General features: G+C 43.3%; 1 protein-coding gene and 1 pseudogene across 2 annotated transcripts in view; both read right to left on the reverse strand.

Moving 5' to 3' along the window:
- C2CD6 (C2 calcium dependent domain containing 6) overlaps positions 1-15,965 on the reverse strand; it is a gene marked incomplete at both ends in the record, with an annotated part of 90,343 nt that extends 74,378 nt beyond the window's left edge. The window contains 3 exons of the mRNA XM_080932892.1: positions 1,421-1,472; positions 2,618-2,704; positions 15,597-15,965. Coding sequence (XP_080789018.1) covers positions 1,421-1,472; positions 2,618-2,704; positions 15,597-15,965 — 508 coding nt within the window. The remainder of the gene's footprint in view (positions 1-1,420; positions 1,473-2,617; positions 2,705-15,596) is intronic.
- Positions 7,168-7,523, reverse strand: LOC308432983 (anaphase-promoting complex subunit 16-like; annotated as a pseudogene). The gene has a single exon. The product of its transcript is annotated as an anaphase-promoting complex subunit 16-like (transcript).
- Positions 15,966-17,963: the final 1,998 nt, after the last annotated feature.

Here is a 17,963-nt window from a genome sequence, read left to right on the forward strand (position 1 = left end):
TAACTTCATGTAAATTTTCTATATATTAATTTTAAGGTGACTAAGCATATATAAGACATAGCTGACATTATTTTCCAGATATAATTATGTATAGAAGTTTTTAAATAAGCATATAATTGAGAATAATTGAGTCTTAGGATAGAATTTATAGCAAAGTGTTTTACTCTAATTCACTATACTCTTCATTTTCTTTTTAAGATTTATTTATTTCTATTATAAGTACACTGTCACTGTCTTCAGACACACCAGAAGAGGGCATCAGATCCCATTACAGATGGTTGTGAGTCACCGTGTGCTTATGGGGAATTGAACTCAGGACCTCTTAACCGCTGAACCATCTCTCCAGCCCATAGTCTTCATTTTCAATGTACTGTGTTGCTTTAAGTACTCCATGAATTTAAAAATTGGTTTCAAATTTTAAGTATCTTAAAACATCTCTATTGAAAAATTTTGAAAAACTCACATTATACAAAAATAGAAAGAAAGGAAATGAAGGAAGGCAGGCAAACAGACCAACCGACCATCATGAGAGTGGTTTAAAAATAAGAATGTTGGAGTCTGGTAGTTCAAACCTCTAATCCCAACACTTGGGAGGTTAGCACAAGAGGACTGCGAGGCCAGCCTGGGCTATATAGCAAGACTTGGTCTCCAAAAATAAACAAAAACAAAAAACAAAAAAAAAAACAAAACAAAAACCAAGGCACCAATTTAAAGTAAATTCTCTTTTAAATGTTTAAGGGAAGTAAACTTGTTGCTCATAAAAAAATCAGTATTATATCTAAGGACAAAACATATTTTTCCTTTAATTTACTTGGAGATCAAGGTAAATCACAGGTGCCCAAAATTTCTTTCTTTCTTTCTTCCTTCCTTCCTTCCTTCCTTCCTTCCTTCCTACCTTCCTTCCTTCTTTCTTCCTTTCTTTTTTCCTTTTTTTTTTTTTTACTTCTACACCGAAAAGTGGGCTCTGCTTATTTCTGATGCCCTTAAACCTGAGCAAGGCATTTATAATCACTTCAACACAAATTCAATGAATGTGACTAAAAATGACACTTCATCAAAGTGTCGAGTTTAAGGGAACCTGAAAAACCATGGTGGCCAGGACCTTTTTTAACGTGTATAATATTTTTAAACTGACTTGGGTGCAGGATGAGCAGTTATGTGACAGGAACAAGCATTCTAGTCACCCAGTCCCCAGCCCCGCCCACCCTGGCTGGCTCCACTCTGAAACACCAGACATGCTATTCCCTTCCAACTGCCAAAGTGCAGCCAAGGCTAAGAGACTCGTAGGTAGGCAGGGAGGGGTGGGGGAGATGATAGAAATGCTTAGTGTTTAAGCTGCTATGCTTTCGAGTGGTAAGTCAGTTATGAGTAACCCAAAACAGCAAGATGTGATACTGACAACTGCAAACCAAAAGGATACACTTCTGGGAAAACTGTCTACAGCTCTTTATGTGAATCGCCAGACAGCCCACCTACAACAACCAGAACAAAAACACAAAAGTCAAGCACGTTTCTTTAAAGTTCACTTTCTTACACTTTACACTGAACTGTGCTTAATTATTTTTCATGATTTATTCATTCACTTTCCATGACCAAAACCCCCCCTTCCCTCCTCTCTCCCCAGTCCCGTCCTCACATCCCTGTGCCCATGGGGGCTCATGGAGACTGTATTTAAATCTTAAAAACGCAGTTGTGTTGGGTTTTTTCCCACTAGAAACACTTTGTTGTTTGTTCTTATTGGAAGAGTGATTTCTGGGGGCTGGAAAGATGGCTCAGTGATTAAGTGCACTTTCTACTCCACAGAGAACTCAAGTTCAGTTCCCAACACCCACATCAGCTGGACAGTTCCCAGGGAGCTGAAGGCTTCTTCTGGCCTCATGGACACCAGGCATACACACACATGGTGTACTTACATACTTGTAAGTACTGAAACGTGTGTGTGTGTGTGTGTGTGTGTGTGTGTGTGTGTGTGTGTGTGCGCGCGCGCACGCGCGCGCGTGCGTGCCCGTGCTTGTGTACGTGGGCATAATGGCATGTATGTGGTGGTCAGAGGACAGCTTGCAGAAGTCGGTTCCTTCCTTCTATCATGCAGGTCCTGGGGCTCAAACAGGTCCTCAGGCTCAGAAGGGTCAAGTGCCTTTACCCATGGGATCATCTCACCAGCCCAAGCAGTGCATCTTCTAAGAGTGCAGAAAAGGGGCCACATGGAGACCTGCTACTTCAGAGGTTTGGTGAGGGGTGGAGGAGGGAGGAGTGATGAAGGGTCAATTTTCAAACCACAGGCCAATCTAGAAATAAGTATAATCACTTAATAAGTTCAACAAAAATATTGGTTCACAGGACGGCAGCAGACTTAGGTGGGGCTGACCCCAAATCAGTGCCTTATTGTTGTGGGATACCTGGGAATCTTTATTATAGAAAACATTCCTGGGAGTTTGAATGTTTTCTATAGTTTTGGTGAATACTTAATGGTTTATGACTCAAAAAATTCTTGGTCATGTTTATCATAAAGGATTGTTTTTTCACATACTCTTTAATTATCAGATAATATCAATTGTGTTTCATATCACATTAGAAATAATTTGTCCAGACTTTTGTAAGTTTAACTCGTACATACCACATCTCCAAATGGTATCAAATTCTGTGTCTGATTTGCCTCTACCATTTCGTCACTTTGAGACCCTTGAAGAGTTTTCCTTAGCATCTATAATGAAATAAACACATTTAACAATTTAGAAGAAAGAGTAGAACATAAGTGGACAAAATACTACTGCAACTTAGTATTTCTCAGGTTTCTACTGGGTGCTCTAGGCAGTGGCTATAACTGTGAAGGGGCGCAATACATGGAGACTCATTTCTACCTTCGATACATTTAAAAGTAGGTGAGCAAAGAAAATAGACACAGTTAAATATGGAATTATCAAAGAAATTGAAAAAGGAAATGACACGTGTGAATGAACTATGGGCACTTGGCTTGTTAGCGAGTCGCACACAGAGCAGGGTGTCTTGAAACTTGCAGGATCACTCCATCCGGTTGCCACCAGTATGGCCATCACCGGAACCAGAACTTCTATTCAGATATAACGATATCAACGGGAGAAACACAGATGAGACACAGGGCACATTAGAGAGGCGCATCACAACTTCCAGATTCCCTATGAGGAGAGACTTAAGATAAAAATTCCAGTACAGACCTGTGGGGGCAGAGATAAAAACAAGAAAATCCATAAGCGAATGTGGAAACTAGAGAGGAAGAGAAGCAAAAGAAGAGGAAAAAAAATCAAGAGATTTGTCCAACATTGCAAAAATTCTGACTCCGGGTGCTGATGTACTGGTGGAGTCAAGAGCCCTGAAGGACAGGAGCAGGTCCAGCTGTGGCCTCCTTACAGGAGTAATGGTTCTCTGGGAAGAAGACAGAGAAAGAGAGGGTTCCCTGAATGCATAAAGAAGGGTGTTGGGGTGGGGATTAAGAATGACTGGTCACATGTCACCCTTTCAGCTGCCATCTCTTAGCTCATTCCTATAAACTACACTGCCACAAGATTTTCAAAAGCATGGAGCAACTGATCATGCACAAAAGGCGACTTGGAGTAAGAAAAGCAAATCAACTGTGTTAAAACTTATCGGAAGAGAATTGGGAGAGATTTTTATTGATGGCCATTCTCCTCCTCTTGGAAGCCTTCTCCCTGAGGTCTGGCTCTCATAATATGTGGAGGTGCTATGCAAGCTGCCCAGGGGGAAAGGCTATCCCATTCCTCCCTAGCTGTGAACCATAATAGCCCAACAAGACAGCCCCAATGGAAGAAAAGTGACACCTTTAGCTTGCAGGTAAATAGCAGATAACTGAACCTAAGACTAGCTTAATGGGAGGGGACTCATAGTCAGCACTGTAAACCAGGCCAACTACCTTTGGCTTGAGAAGTCACAGACACTAAAGGAGAACCTGCGATTAACATTTTCCCAAACTAATACAATCTCTAACTATAATCTAAGTACTTATCCTTATACTCACGGATAAATGTACCTCTTACTCCATCAAAGAGGTTTCTTTTTGCAATGGGTAAGGACTATTAGAGAGATTCACAGCTGGACAAAACAGGGTGCCCAAACCCAACTGGTACATCTGCAATGCTGCCCACACACCCAAGGGGAAATTATGCAAGGGGCGGAGACTAGGGAAGAGTCAGAGGAGCCGCGCAGCTCTGACCTGCTGAGGAAACCCTGAGTGGACGAATAAAGGACAGATGAGTTCCTGAGTGACTTTGTATTGCTGACTTAGACATGGCCATGCCAAGGACCAGTGCCTCAGACCTATGGGAATTCACCAAAGCTACAGCCTGGGTCAGGCTGAGAGGAATGTCTGAGTGTGAATGTGGGCAGTGTGTGCAAAAATTAACAACTGTAGCTTCCCTGTCCTAGATGTTACAGCTGGAGACTGCTCACCTACAGAGGCCTCCTACCTGTCCCCTGAGCTGTATGTAACAAACACACTGGGGCTCTGGCTTGCTTTGTAGTGAGTGGGTGCAGCTCTGTCACAGCATAAATAGCCCACATGACCCCATCTTTTCTGTGTGTGTATCTGTTAGCTCTTCATTTCTTCTCTACCCCAGTCAGATTCTCAGGGTTCCAGGACCCAAGCCATGCAGGGTCTACCATCATGTAGCATAAATTCCAGTGGAATCTAATAAGAGCAGCGAAGGAGACAGGAGTCAGATGAGAGTAAAACGAGACAGAGACTCGGTACTGAGGGTAGAGCGGCCTCCCTGACCTGGAAGAGAAGTAAGGAAGACATAATCGGAGAAAAAAGCAAAGACAAACACACCAAGAAAAGAACTGATATTAAAATAAAAAAATCTCAAAAAAGTAAAATAAAAGAGAGAGAGAAGAAAAAGAAAGAAGAAAAAATAAAATAAAATCTCTAAGAAACTTTTTTTAGGCAAAAAGAGAAAAAAATAGAGTTACAATGACATACCTACTCCCAAGATATACCTATGAAGACACTCTGTGCAGGTTAAATTACTAAATTGCTCATAAGTCTAGCTTAAATTTTACTACTGTAACATAAAGAGTATCATAAAGGCCAATGTATCAGTGTGGGGGAGAGGGTAATAGGCTAAGAGAACCGCATAAAGGAGAGAGTGGCTATCCCACAGCTGTCTCTGTCCCACTACTGCTGAACTGCAATCAGTACGGTTTTAAGCATTAACTTTCCGACTTAGTATTATATATCTTTCAAGAATTACTTGTTAAGTCTTTAAAATATATAATAAATTCTTAGTTGGCAGGGTTTTTTCTAATAAAGTGCTTAAAATCTGGTATGGTGGCACACACATTTAATTACAGCATGTGGGAGGCAAGTGTAAAAAAAATTAAGAGGATAAGGCTAGCCTCAGCTACAGAGCAAGCTCAGAGCCAGCCTGGACTGTGATGCCCTGTCATACATGGAAAACATTTAACAATTACAGTGATTTTTCTACATTGATTTTTTTTTATATTCTACAATGTTATTGTTTCTAATAGGTTTCTGTTATCATAATTAAGGTGGTTTTTTTTTTATGTGTAAAGCATAGGGAATTTCACTCCTTTCATTCATACTTGGATTTTTATTTCTGTTTTCTTGTTTAATTGTGGTGGCTAGAATTACCAGCACCACCTTAATACAAATGCTAAGAGCAGGCACCACATGGTCCCATCTGACTGTAAATCTGCTGTGGCTTTTCGTACACAGCATGGTGAAGACTTATTGTCCTCACGAACACAGCGGTACCATCCTCAGCCACTAAGAAAGAAGGAACTCAGTGTCTCTGCATGGCTGATGGGAGAAAATCCAGTCATGCTCATAATGAAATACACTTCAGCATGGAGAGAGAGAGTCTGCCCTTGGCTTAACATGGGCTAATCTAGAGAATAGTATTCTAGGCTAACCAAATAGGCAGAGGAAGACAAGACCGCCATGATCTCATTTAGATAGTCTGCAAACTTGCAAGTAAAGACTAGCATGTAGAGGCTGCAGGGAGGGCAGGTGGACAGATGGTGGCTGAAGTACATATAGTTTCAGTTAGAAAGGCTGAGTAGGTTTCGGTCATCTATTGAACAGAATGCTGAATAAAGTTCATAATAATGTATTGCGTATTTCAAAGAGCTGGTATGCATGGGACCCAGGAAGCCAGTACTGCCATTTTTTTTTTCATAAAAAAAAATCAATAATTGTTATCAATAAACAATTGATTTAATTACTCAATATATCTGAAATAGTTTTGTTATTGTTGTAACAAACACACCACATCTGCAGCTTAGCTGTAGTTTCAAGTAACTGCTCCCAATTACCATATCATGAAATATGTCAAACTATGATATATTCTGCACTTATTTGCTTGTTTGTTTGTTTTGGAACTCATAAGGGTTTATTTGCTACAGAATTGTTTTCATACACCCAGTGAGCTTCTGGGTCTAAAAGGATTTAGGTCACTTATTATTTTCAAGTTCTGCAACATTTAAAAAGCAATTGGGGGGGGCGCAGAGATGGGGGGGGCAGAACCACTTGCCACATCGAAAGAGACGAGAAAAACAATCTGTAACACTAAATGTCCTCAGGACAAAGAGAGAAAGAATACTTTAAAATTCCCATCTGCACGTATCCTGAGCTGAAATCATGCTCATGTGTGAAGAGAAATGTTTGAGGCTCTGACCGTGAAAATGACAGATGTTGACCTTGGCCTTGGCTGGTGAAAGCTTCCAGATACTCTCTGAATGACAGGATACACTCCATTCAGCTGGCTGATTCTGACATGTGTCCACTTGGTTTGTGAGAATAAATGTCTCCTAAATCCCAGCCTCCTGGTTCTCTGAAAGGACTGTCCCCATCTGATCCCCAACTCTTTGTTTTGTATTTTTTTGAGACAGGGTCTTTCTACATTGCCCTGGCTGTCCTGGACCTCTATGTAGATCAGGCTAGCCCTGAACTCACAGAAAGCCTTCTGCCTCTGCTTCCCAATACTTTTAAGAACACGAATGTGAAACACATCCCAGCAACATCTCACGCGAGCACTTGCTGCTTGTTGATAGAAACAGAGGAACCAAGTATGGAGGTGAACTCAGACGTGCAGCTCCGGGTACAGCTGTGACTCTCCGGCTGGCTATGGCCTAAGGGTGGTCATGCAGGCAACATCATCCCGAGGAGGGTGGGAAGCCCAGCAGCTGCTCGATGGGTTTAAACCGCCACTCACCGGCCTCCAGCTCTTGCGCCGAACCAGCCTGTTTTCCCACCCGAGCGACTTGCTGATCATGCTTGGCCTGTTCAAGTGTGGATGCCACTTGATAGCCAAACACAGACTCACAGGAATCGCACAGAGCCATCTTCTAATATCTCTCCAGCTCCGTGATGGGGCAAGGTCGGACACACTGAAACCATATCCGGGACAGAACGTCCGCTGACCGCACCAGCTGAAGGTGAGGATGGGGGGGCGGGACATTCCCGCCGGTAGAAGTATCTCTTCATTTGTGCAGGACAGGGACAACCTCATAAATCAACTTTCCGCTTATAGTCTCAGCAGCTTGTGCACTTTGCCGGACAGCCCTGCCCCCTGGATGAGGCAGTGCCGCCTCGTTTGGCAGGACTCAGACCAGTGGCGTGCGAGTGACAAGGACTTTTAGGGCGTGTGCCTGTTCCTGTGGCCGTGGGGGCTGTAGGGCGGTGCTGGCGCCTGCATTTCATTAAATGAAACATCGTGTTGATTGTGTTTAAATTTTTTATTTTGGAAGTCTGCTTTGTTAAGGTCTCGCTCTGTAGGTAGGCTAATGTAGAGTTGAGTATACAGCCTAAGCAGTTGCCAAAACCACAGGTACGCTCCTGCCCCGGTCTTCCAAATGATGCGGATACTGGCAGGAGCCCCTCTCCTGGCCGGGAAGTCAATTTTGAATGTGTGCATCAATAGATATAAGATAATTGGATCCTTTAAGAAACCGTCTTCAGAGGGGGATAGCAACCCCATTAGAAGAACAGCACAGGCTGGTCTGACCACCCAGTTCACCCCAGAGTCTAGCCCACCAACCAAGGAGTGTACCTGGGGGACCGGTGGCACCAGATACATATGTAGCAGAGGATGGCCTTGCCTGACAGCCATGGGAGGGAAGCCCTTGGTCTTAGGAAGGCTTGATACCCCCAGCATAAGGGGATGCTGGAGCAGTGGGGCTGGAGAGTAGAGGGGGCGCTCTCATATGGGCAAAGGGTAGGAGGGAGGGCAGATATGGGGTGGGGGGGCTGGTGGAGGGGTCACTGGGAAGTGGGGTATCATATGAGATGTAAACAAATGGAATGATTTTTAAAAAGAAAGAAAGAAAAGAAACCTTCTAAACAGGTTACACAGGCTTCTCTGGACAATGGTGCCGTCTCCCTCACACTGTTACCTTTGGCTTTTCCTTCCTCAGCTGAGTACAGCTCTCTTGAACAGCCGTAAAACCAGCGCAAAGGAAGTATTTGCCCGATTCCTATCAGAATCTTGGCAACAGTTCTAAAAACATCACATAAAGATTCTGATACGACCTAGAACTTCTGCTGAGCCTGGGAAGAGATTGATTTCCGATAATCCCACCGTCCTTTTCGTCTTGTGAATTCAGCCCCACTTTGAGAAGCCCCGAGGGGCACTCTTACTGGGAAGCCTGTGTCACCCTTCACACCATCTACACTCCATCCTCCAGTCTGGGACTCTCCTCGCCCACTCTTTCCCAATCCTCAGCTCTTCCTGAAAGCACCACGAGCCCACACGGTTACCTCTTCCTAGTCCTCATGGAGCCCATTCTCCTTAAGTTAACTAGTTAGTGGTTACCCATACGGTGCCACAGCTGCACATCTGGCACCAGCCTGACTCCAGATTCAAGTATTCTTGCCCTCATGTGGTCAATGCTGGTGTTGAAAACAGATTTTTTTAAAAAAATAGGAATAGCTACAGTTTCATCGTTACACAAAGCAGTGGAACAAAGGGAAGCTTTTGTCTCCACCTGTCCAGCCCAACTCTTCCATATTAGAGACCCACTGATCTCATGAGCCAAGTCCTCATTATATAAGGAACTGGTCACTCCACGTGTATTTTTTAGCATTATTTTTCCTTGTCAGGTTTCAGAGCAATGGCTGCCCTTTACCTTCTTGGGTTCTTTGTCCCTACGAAAATAAAACCCAGGATCAGCCCTAGAGCTGCAGAAGAAAGTATAAGGATTTACCATCTGTGAGCATGAATGGCTGATTCTGGGGAGTAGAGTGACGTCCCCAGGAAGTGCTAAGTGACAGCAGTCACGGCAATGCTTCCTGCTTGCATTGAACTCCGGAGTATGGCATGAGTGGAGTATCTAGTCTAGTTTTACAGATGGATAGGGAATGGCCAAAAAGAAGTTCAAGCTGGAGAGATAGCTCTGTGGTTAGAGCAGTGACTGCTCTTCCAGAGGTCCTGAGTTCAAATCCCAGCAACCACATGGTGGCTCACAACCATCTGTAATGGGATCTGGTGCCCTCTTCTGGCATGCAGGCATTATGTAGGCAGATCATTGTATACATAATAAAAATTTTATTTCCATGTATAAATGGAAAATTTCTAAGGTGGCATATGTGGAGAACTATAATAAATTGTTTTGTTTTGTTTTTAAGCAGATGGAAGGGTGGAGAGACAGAAGGATTCCTGGCCCTTGCTAGCTGTCAGCCTAACTCTAAGTTCAGTGAGAGGCTTTCTTAAGGGGGAGGGCAGGTCCTTCTCCAGCTTCTGCATGTGTATGCACACATATATGTGCATACATCATACACACATAAACATATATTCAAAAGTGAAATAAGTTGACATTAAAAACTGGATTTTTAAAAGATGCTTTTTAAATATAATGATTAGATATAGATATATAAATAAACTGTATCTAAGATCAATCAGAAACCCTCCTCCTTCCCTTGGTTCTTTTGTTTGTTCATTCTCTCCTTTCTTCATCGACAGCCTAACAGCTACTAGGAGAGGACTCTGTCACCCAGCCCTGCCAGAGTTTCGCTTTTTGATTTTGAGACCCCTGGGTTCCCCATTTGTCCAGTGAGGCCTTGAACTGACTCTGTAGCCAGACAGGCCTTGAGTGTGTGAGCTCCCTCTGCTCCCCCTGCTCCCCCTGCTCCCCCTGCTCCCCCTGCTCCCCCTGCTCCGCCTGCTCCCCCTGCTCCCCCTGCTCCCCCTGCTCCCCCTGCTCCCCCTGCTCCCCCTGCTCCCCCTGCTCCCCCTGCTCCCAGAGCATCTGGAATTATAGGCCTGTGCCGCCAAATCTATTTGTCATTTTAAAAATTGGGGGTTTTAAATGTAGAAGTTGCTACACACATACATTACAAACACTGGCTGTGGGCGCTAATGTGTTTTCTACTGTTAAGGGTGCAATCATGGAAATGTAGAATTACCCCTATTGTGTCCCATTAGACACTTGTATTATTCCTATTATTATTTCGCTTATTCCTATTATTATTTCCCTAAACTGATCTCTCCGGAGACATAATGGTCCCATAGCCCATGTATGTGTTATAAATCTGAATCAGTACACTGTGCTATTGGGTCCATCCTCACTCAAGAGGCTGTAAGAGAAAACCTGTTCTTGTCTCTTTAGCCTCCTTGGCTGAATCACCCTCTTTTCCTCTTCTGAGCATGCCCAGATCTTTTTCTAAGTCTCTCCTGTGAAGACATTGTGATGGTTTCTAGGACTACTCTTATTATCAGGATAATCTGCCCGCCTTGAGCATCTAAATTTCATCACACCTGCAAACTTTATTTTGCTGCATAAGGTAACTTGTACAGCTATGCACAGCCTTCTTCCAAACAGAAACACTTCTGATGAACTGGAAAAATCCTTCAAGAGACATAAATGGTCTCTGCTGATATAACTGGATGTAGATTATGCAAGAATCACCACAGCCTACCTAGCCACCACACCCATACCAATGCAGTCTACCAAAATTAGTCTACACGTCTGTGAACAGCTATCAGCATAGGTCTATAACAAGCACACACAAATCAAGGAAACATGACATCACCAAAGATCAATTTCCTAATAAGCAACTCCAAAGAAATGGAGATCTATATATTTCTGTAAAGGGCGTTCTAAGTGTTTTAAGGATGTCCAGGGAACCAAAGAACATAACAATTCAACAAAAATCAGAACAGCAAGACACAAAGGTTTGGAGTTTAACACAGATTAAAACAGCTAAACATTTTATAGCTGATTGATAAGATCAATAAAAAAATGTAATAGTAAGTGTGGTTGCTTAAACAGGGATGGCCCCATAGACTCACGTGTTTGAATGCTTGACCCATAGAGAGTGACACTATTAGGATGTGTGCCTGGTTGGAGGAAGTGTGTCACTGTGGGGGCAGGTTTGGAGGTCCCCTATGACACAGTCTCTTGCTGCCTGGAGATCTGATCAACACCTCCAGCACACGTCTGTCTGCCTGCTGCCACGCTTCCTGCCGTGATGATAACAGACTGAACCTCTGAAACTACAAACCAGCCCCAGTTATGCTTTTCTTTATGAGTTGCCGACATGTTGGCTCTTCACAGATATAAAACCCTAACTAAGACACAGAGTGTCAACAATGGGCTTGACCAAGCAGAAGAAAACAATATGTGAGTTTCAAGAAAATCCAGAAAACTACCTAGTTACATAATTTCTTAATTACAGAACAAGCATAATATCCTAATATTGAAACAGTGGCATATAAATCACTTACCTGACATAAAAGGCAAAATTATCAAACATATTGTCATGATAACTTGACATCTAACACACAAGATAGTTATATACAGAAATAGTATCACCAAACCAAAATGAGTGGAAGGACTAAAAAAGTAGCTTTTTTGTGTATGATCAAAATTGTTATAGACTTAGACAATAGCTATAGGTATCTTATGTAATAGGCTTTATAGGAAACACAAAGACCAGAACTACAGTAACTAAGATAAAAGAAGGAGAAAGGAGTGAAGATGTTGGCCTCATAGGAAACTGTCAAATCAGAAGAGAAGACAGGGAAGACGAGCTAACATCTAAAGAATGATGAACGAGATGGTAATAATAGGTACTTATATATAATTGCTCTATCTGTGAGTAGATTAATTCTCTGGTCAAAAGATGGAGAATACTCAGACGATTAAAACAAAACAAGGCGGTCACAGTTGCAGGCCCTATAATCTCAGCACTTAGGAGGCTAAGACAGGATGCTGGTCTGTATGATATACTGAGACCCTATTACACACGACAAAAAGAAATGAGATCATTATATAACAATTAATGGGTCAAGGCATCAAGAAGATGATGATAACTGTAACTCTATATTCATCTAATACATAAAAACACTAACATACCCGAAGAGGCAGACGGCAATACAACTGGGATTCAATACTCTACTCTTTTCAATTATTTTTTTAATACAAGGCCTTGCACATGGTAGCCGCTGGCGCTAGTATTGCTGTGACAAGACATTGTGAACAGAAACAAGTTGGGGAGGAAACGATGTATTTGGCTGACACTTCACATCACCATTCATCCCTGAAGGAAGCCACAGTAGAAACTCAAACAGAGCAGGAACTCAAGAGCTGATGCAGAGGCCATGGATGGTGCTTCTTACTTTCTCCCCATGGCTTGCTCAACCTGCTTGCTTATAGGACTCAGGACCACAAACCCGGGGAAGGGTCCAGCCCACTGTGATTTTCAAAAGCCCACACCATTTCTGGTGAGTGTGCTCTCTCCCCTCTCTCTCTGTCTCTCTCTCCTGCCCCGCCTCCTGCTGTGGATCAGATGGAAGCTCTCAGCTACTGCTCTAGAAGCATGCTTTCCTGCCTGCCTGTCGCTATGCTTCCTGTCATGATGGTCATGGACTAACCTCCTGAAACCATGAGTCCCAAATCAAATGCTTTCTTTTATAGGTTGACTTGGTCATGGTGTCTACAGACAGAAATAGAAAAGTAAATTAAGACAATAGGACCACAGGCAACTTGGGAAGGAAAGGATCTATTTCATGTTGCAGGGCAAGAACTGAAGTAGAGACCATGGAAGAATGCTACTCACTGGCTTGCTCCCCATGGCTTACTCCACCTGATTTCTTATACAACCCAAGACCACTAGCCTGGGAATGGCATGGTCCACAGTGGGATGAGCCCTTTCACATCAACCACCAACCAAGAACTATAGGCACAGGCCAATCCAGTAGACAGAATTCACTCAACTAAGGTTTCTTCTTCCCAGGCGACCCTAGTTTGTGTCAAGTTGACAAAAGGGGGAAAAAACACAATAACCACTATAATAAATAAAATTTTAAATTAAAAAGTATTTGAGCCTTCCAGTCACTGATTCCTCCATCTGCTTTTCCTCAATTCATCCATTTTTTTACAACTCACTATGTTCACAAAATGGTCTTAAATTTCTGATCATTTTGCCTCCAGCTCCTGGTCCTCAGGTTACAGTCTAGTGCGGCTGCCACTGTTTCCCAAGTGTTGGGGGTTGAATTCAGGGGACATGTTAGATAACACTAAACACACTAAGCTAAATCCCCACCAGTTTATCCCGTCCCTCTGTGCAGGGAATCTCTTGTGCACTGTGTGGGAGCTTCACCTTCAAATAAAAAGTTTATGGCCTATTAGCAAAAGGCAGGGACTAGGAGGGTGGAGTTCCAGAAGGGACAGAAGATTTGGGGAATAAAAAGGCATGGAGATATTTACCCCAGAGACAGAGGAGACATGAAACTGAGGACTGACTGGGTAGCCAACCACGTGGCGCTCATAGACTAGATTAAACATGATCGTTAAGATATGAGCTGGGAAAGGGGATAACATTTGAAATGTAAATACAGAGAATATCAAATTAAAAAAAAAAAAGGTTTGAGCTAGCCAGAGACCATGCCTAGCTATATGGCCTAGGTGTTTGTAGATGTAATTAAATCTCAGAGCTGTTACTTTGGGTGCTGGAGTGAGGGTGGAAAGGCAGGAGGCTACGGGTCCTTCCACCGGCATGCAACTGGCCGCACCTCCCACCTACAGTCACCGCCCAATCTTCTCTTTCCTCTCAAGTGATTCCCAGGCTCACCTCTAGTAGCTCAGACAGTTAAACAATTAAACTAGATTTGAATCTGAGCACACTCCTTCTACCCTTCTCACTCAGGAAGACTACAGTGAAGGCTCAAAAAAAAATCTACATTTTAGAGATTTATTTTTGTGCATGGGTGTGTATGTGTCTGTGTGTGGACATGTATGTGTATTTGTGTGGTGGGGGGGTGTGCACAAAAGTGAAAGTGACCTTGGAGGCCAGATCTCCTGGAGCTGGTGTGGCTGTGAACTCTGCACAGAGCTGATGGGATCCTGACTCGGCCGTCTCGCCAGCATCTCCCAGTCAACATTTTAAGAAGCACCTCAGAAGACCACAGTTTGGATACAGATAAACAAAAACTAAAACAAACAAATAAAAACCCAACCTAGAGAGGATATTAAAGATCAGTTATTTTTATGCTAAGGAAAATTTTACATTGAAAAGGAATCACCATGTACAAAACAGTATTAAAAGTCACTATTCTGAGAAATAAAACCCAAATTTCTTAAGATCATGAACAATAAACTTAGCCCATGGTCTGGATTTCAAAACACATCTCTCAAACAAATCTCTGTGGTTTTTTAAATTTAATATTACTAAAAAAAAGAAATGTCCTTTAGTGTGTCTTAATATGCTCTCAATTTATCATAACAATGCTTTAAAAGCATTCCTAATTTTCGGAATTGGGAGAATCTTAGACACCAAGTAATTAATTTTACAGAGATGAAGCTCAGTTTTTCGTATGTAACATTTGTTTCTGAGGTTTTTTTTTATTGTTAATTTTTTCTAAAACAAAGTTTCTCAGTGCATCCCTGCATGTCCTGAAACTTGCTCTGTAGTCTAGGCTGGCCTTGAACTCAGATTCACCTAAGTGGGCCTACCAAGTAAAGGCCCATGGCACCACTGCCTCTGTTTTTGGATAATTTAACTGCACTATTTCTTAGTAATGTAAGGCTGACAGAGGATGTAAGTTCTCCTAGTAATCTTCTAATAACCTTTACATAAAAAGGAATTACAATTTGGCTCTCCCTTGTTATCTACGTCTCCATCCCCTCAGTACCATTAAACACTGAAGGCTTGATAAAGAGGCAGGGGGATTACCAAGAGTTTGAGACCAACCTGGACTACACAGCTAGTTCCAGGTCAGCCAGGGCTTGTGTATTAAGGCAAAATAAAGCAAACCAAGGCCCCTCCATAACAAAATAAACGAATGATAAAAATAAAGTGTCCGTGGTTTAGCACATAGTCCAGATAAAGACATCTCAGCGATGTTACTGACTGCGGTGAGCAGGTAGAGACTGTTCTTTGTTCAAACAGCAATTACATTAGCATCCCCTTCTTAACCGGTCTTTCATATGCTAGTTGATAAAATGAGACTGCAGGAAGTTAAAGTAACTGCCTACGGTGTCCACTGTCACCACCTTTGCAATGAGGTCTCAGGATTGCCAGCAAGACCCTGTCAGTCCCCAGGGCACCTCCCACCCTTCGACCACCCTTCACCATGGCCACTCACGTTCAGCAGCCGAGTTCCAGTGCCCTTGCCCTTGTCTTTGTCCTTGTCCTTGCCCTTGTCTACGGGTGGCTTGATTTGTTCATCAGCATATCGGACTGAAGAGATGTTGGATGGTTTGCTCTGCAGCAACGTTGAAGGGCTGAGGGAGCTCCTCTGGAGATTGGGGTTCGGCATCAGGGACTGGCCCCCCGAGCTGCGGGTGCTCATGATGGAAGGCTTGTAAATGGAAGAGCCAGAGCGCTTTGAGGAGAAAGAAGAGAGCTTCGATGTTTGCGCGGGAAATGCGGCTGAGGTGGTGTGAATCCTGTCAGATGTCTCTTGAGGGTTATTGATGGAAACCCTCCGGTTTCCCGGAGGAGGCAACTCCATTGCTGCATTCTCTTCTGGGCCCTATCTGCCACTGACCTAACCGCTGCCTGTTGCGCACGCACGCGCCGCTGCCTTTCCTGGACCACGTGCAGAACGCCTGAGTCAGGCTTCTGTCGCCTGAGTTTGGGGGCTTTTGCAAGCAGGGCCATCTGCTGTGGTTCCTTGTCAGGCCGTTTTCAGAGGTCGCTGGTGGGCACCCGCCTCCCCAGGATGCAAAATGCTACCTAAGTCTCGGGTGCTATCTTCTCGGCACACCGCATCTTTCTAGATTCGGAGTATCAGGCATCAGTTTCTGTGCATTATCACGGTGTGCCAAAATGGATGTTTCCAGCAACCTACTTGAACATCTTTGTTTGACTGTCCCACAAGCATGAGACTTCTTAATATATTTATCTTACCCCCTGAGCCTCTAATATGTTCCAGATTCATTTTATGTAGTAATGCTACATTCACAGAATTATGACACTTTTTAAAAAATGTATCTTGATACAAAGAACCCTTTCTCTGTACCATTCCTGTTCTGGGATATCTGTCATGTAGAAAAAAAAATTATTTTATGGCTTTATAGCTTGCTTCATCAGCCCCTTCTGCTCTCTCTGTATGAGAACAATTTTACCATTATACACAAAGCAAACCCAGAAATGTCCAGGACTTTATTGACCATTTAACAATTAAAAATGATTTTAAAGGTGGCTCTAAGGCAAGGTGGATATATCACACACTAGACTTTTAAAAATATAAGACATTTCAAAAACATTTTCATACCTCAGAGCTCTTAGTCACAGTTCTGATATTTGAAATGCAGTCTTTCTTTTAGGCAAGAGTCTGCTCAAAAGTCAATCTAGTTCATATCTAGAACTAGAAATTCCATTGTACACGTTGCTCACCTACAGACCTTCCCGAGATTCTCCACTCCCATCCCCCACGTGCCCGCCCCACAGACAGTTACCTGCTGTCTCCAGATGCTGGCGCACCCTCATCCTGGGCTCACAGTAGTAGCCACTCTAGACAGAATTCTTTAGAAACAAGAACTTGCTCCTTGCCTTTACCTTTCTGGCTACATGGCATAAAATGCCAAGAGCCTTGATTTCCTGTGTGTTATCAGTGTGGGACTGTGCTGCACATCCAACAAGACATCTTACCAGATCATTCTGACTCTCTACGTGTTCATTAATGCAGCATGAAGTACACCTCGCATTACAGATTAATGAGAGATTATTTTGTTTGTATTGTGAAACTATTCCCACTAAGTGGCCGTGGTGGTGCACATGCCTCTAAACACAGTGCTTGGGAGGCAGAGGCAGGCAGATCTCTGTGAATTTGAGGCTAGCCTGGTCTACACAGAGAAACCCTTTCTCGAAAAATCAAGAAAACAAAGCAAAACCTATTCCTGCAATCCGTTTACTGGCTCCTTTAGGAGAGTCCAGCTCTGCAGGACACTTTTGAGGTTAGCTCTGTGCATTTTCCAGAACCCTTAGTATTTCCTAGCCAGAGCCTGAGCAGTAAGAGAAACGTTTGTCATTACTTGAAATCCTTGGTTAAGTATAGCTCCGTGTATGTGTCTCTGGGGGCGTCTGCTGGAAAACAATGGCATTCTTGTTTGACAGTGAAATCTATGAAGTATAAAGGAAAGGCACAGCACTTCCGGGCCACATTCTGCATCGTTACCGTCTAAAAATTCATTTGAACTTAATTGGCGGTGGCAGTTAGCAATCGTCTTTGGGTGGGACAGAAATACAGTCTTGTGAACAAATTCCTATCTCCAGGTATTTTAGTTCATTAGTGACTCTCAATTTGAAAAGAACAGAAACGTGTTCCACATAGTGGCAGAGGCTGGCAAGTTCAATATCCAAATGCTGGGAGGGCTGCTGTCGGCTCTTCTTGCAGAGTCCTCCGAGCTCTGTGCTCACATGATCGGGGGCAGACCAAGTCCTGCGAGCCCTACAAGAATTTCACCTGCCTGAGTCTGAGATCCGGTCAGAACATGATGTTCAGAAT

Source organism: Micromys minutus (genome assembly GCF_963924665.1).
Source record: "Micromys minutus genome assembly, chromosome: 19".
Lineage (NCBI taxonomy): Eukaryota > Metazoa > Chordata > Mammalia > Rodentia > Muridae > Micromys > Micromys minutus.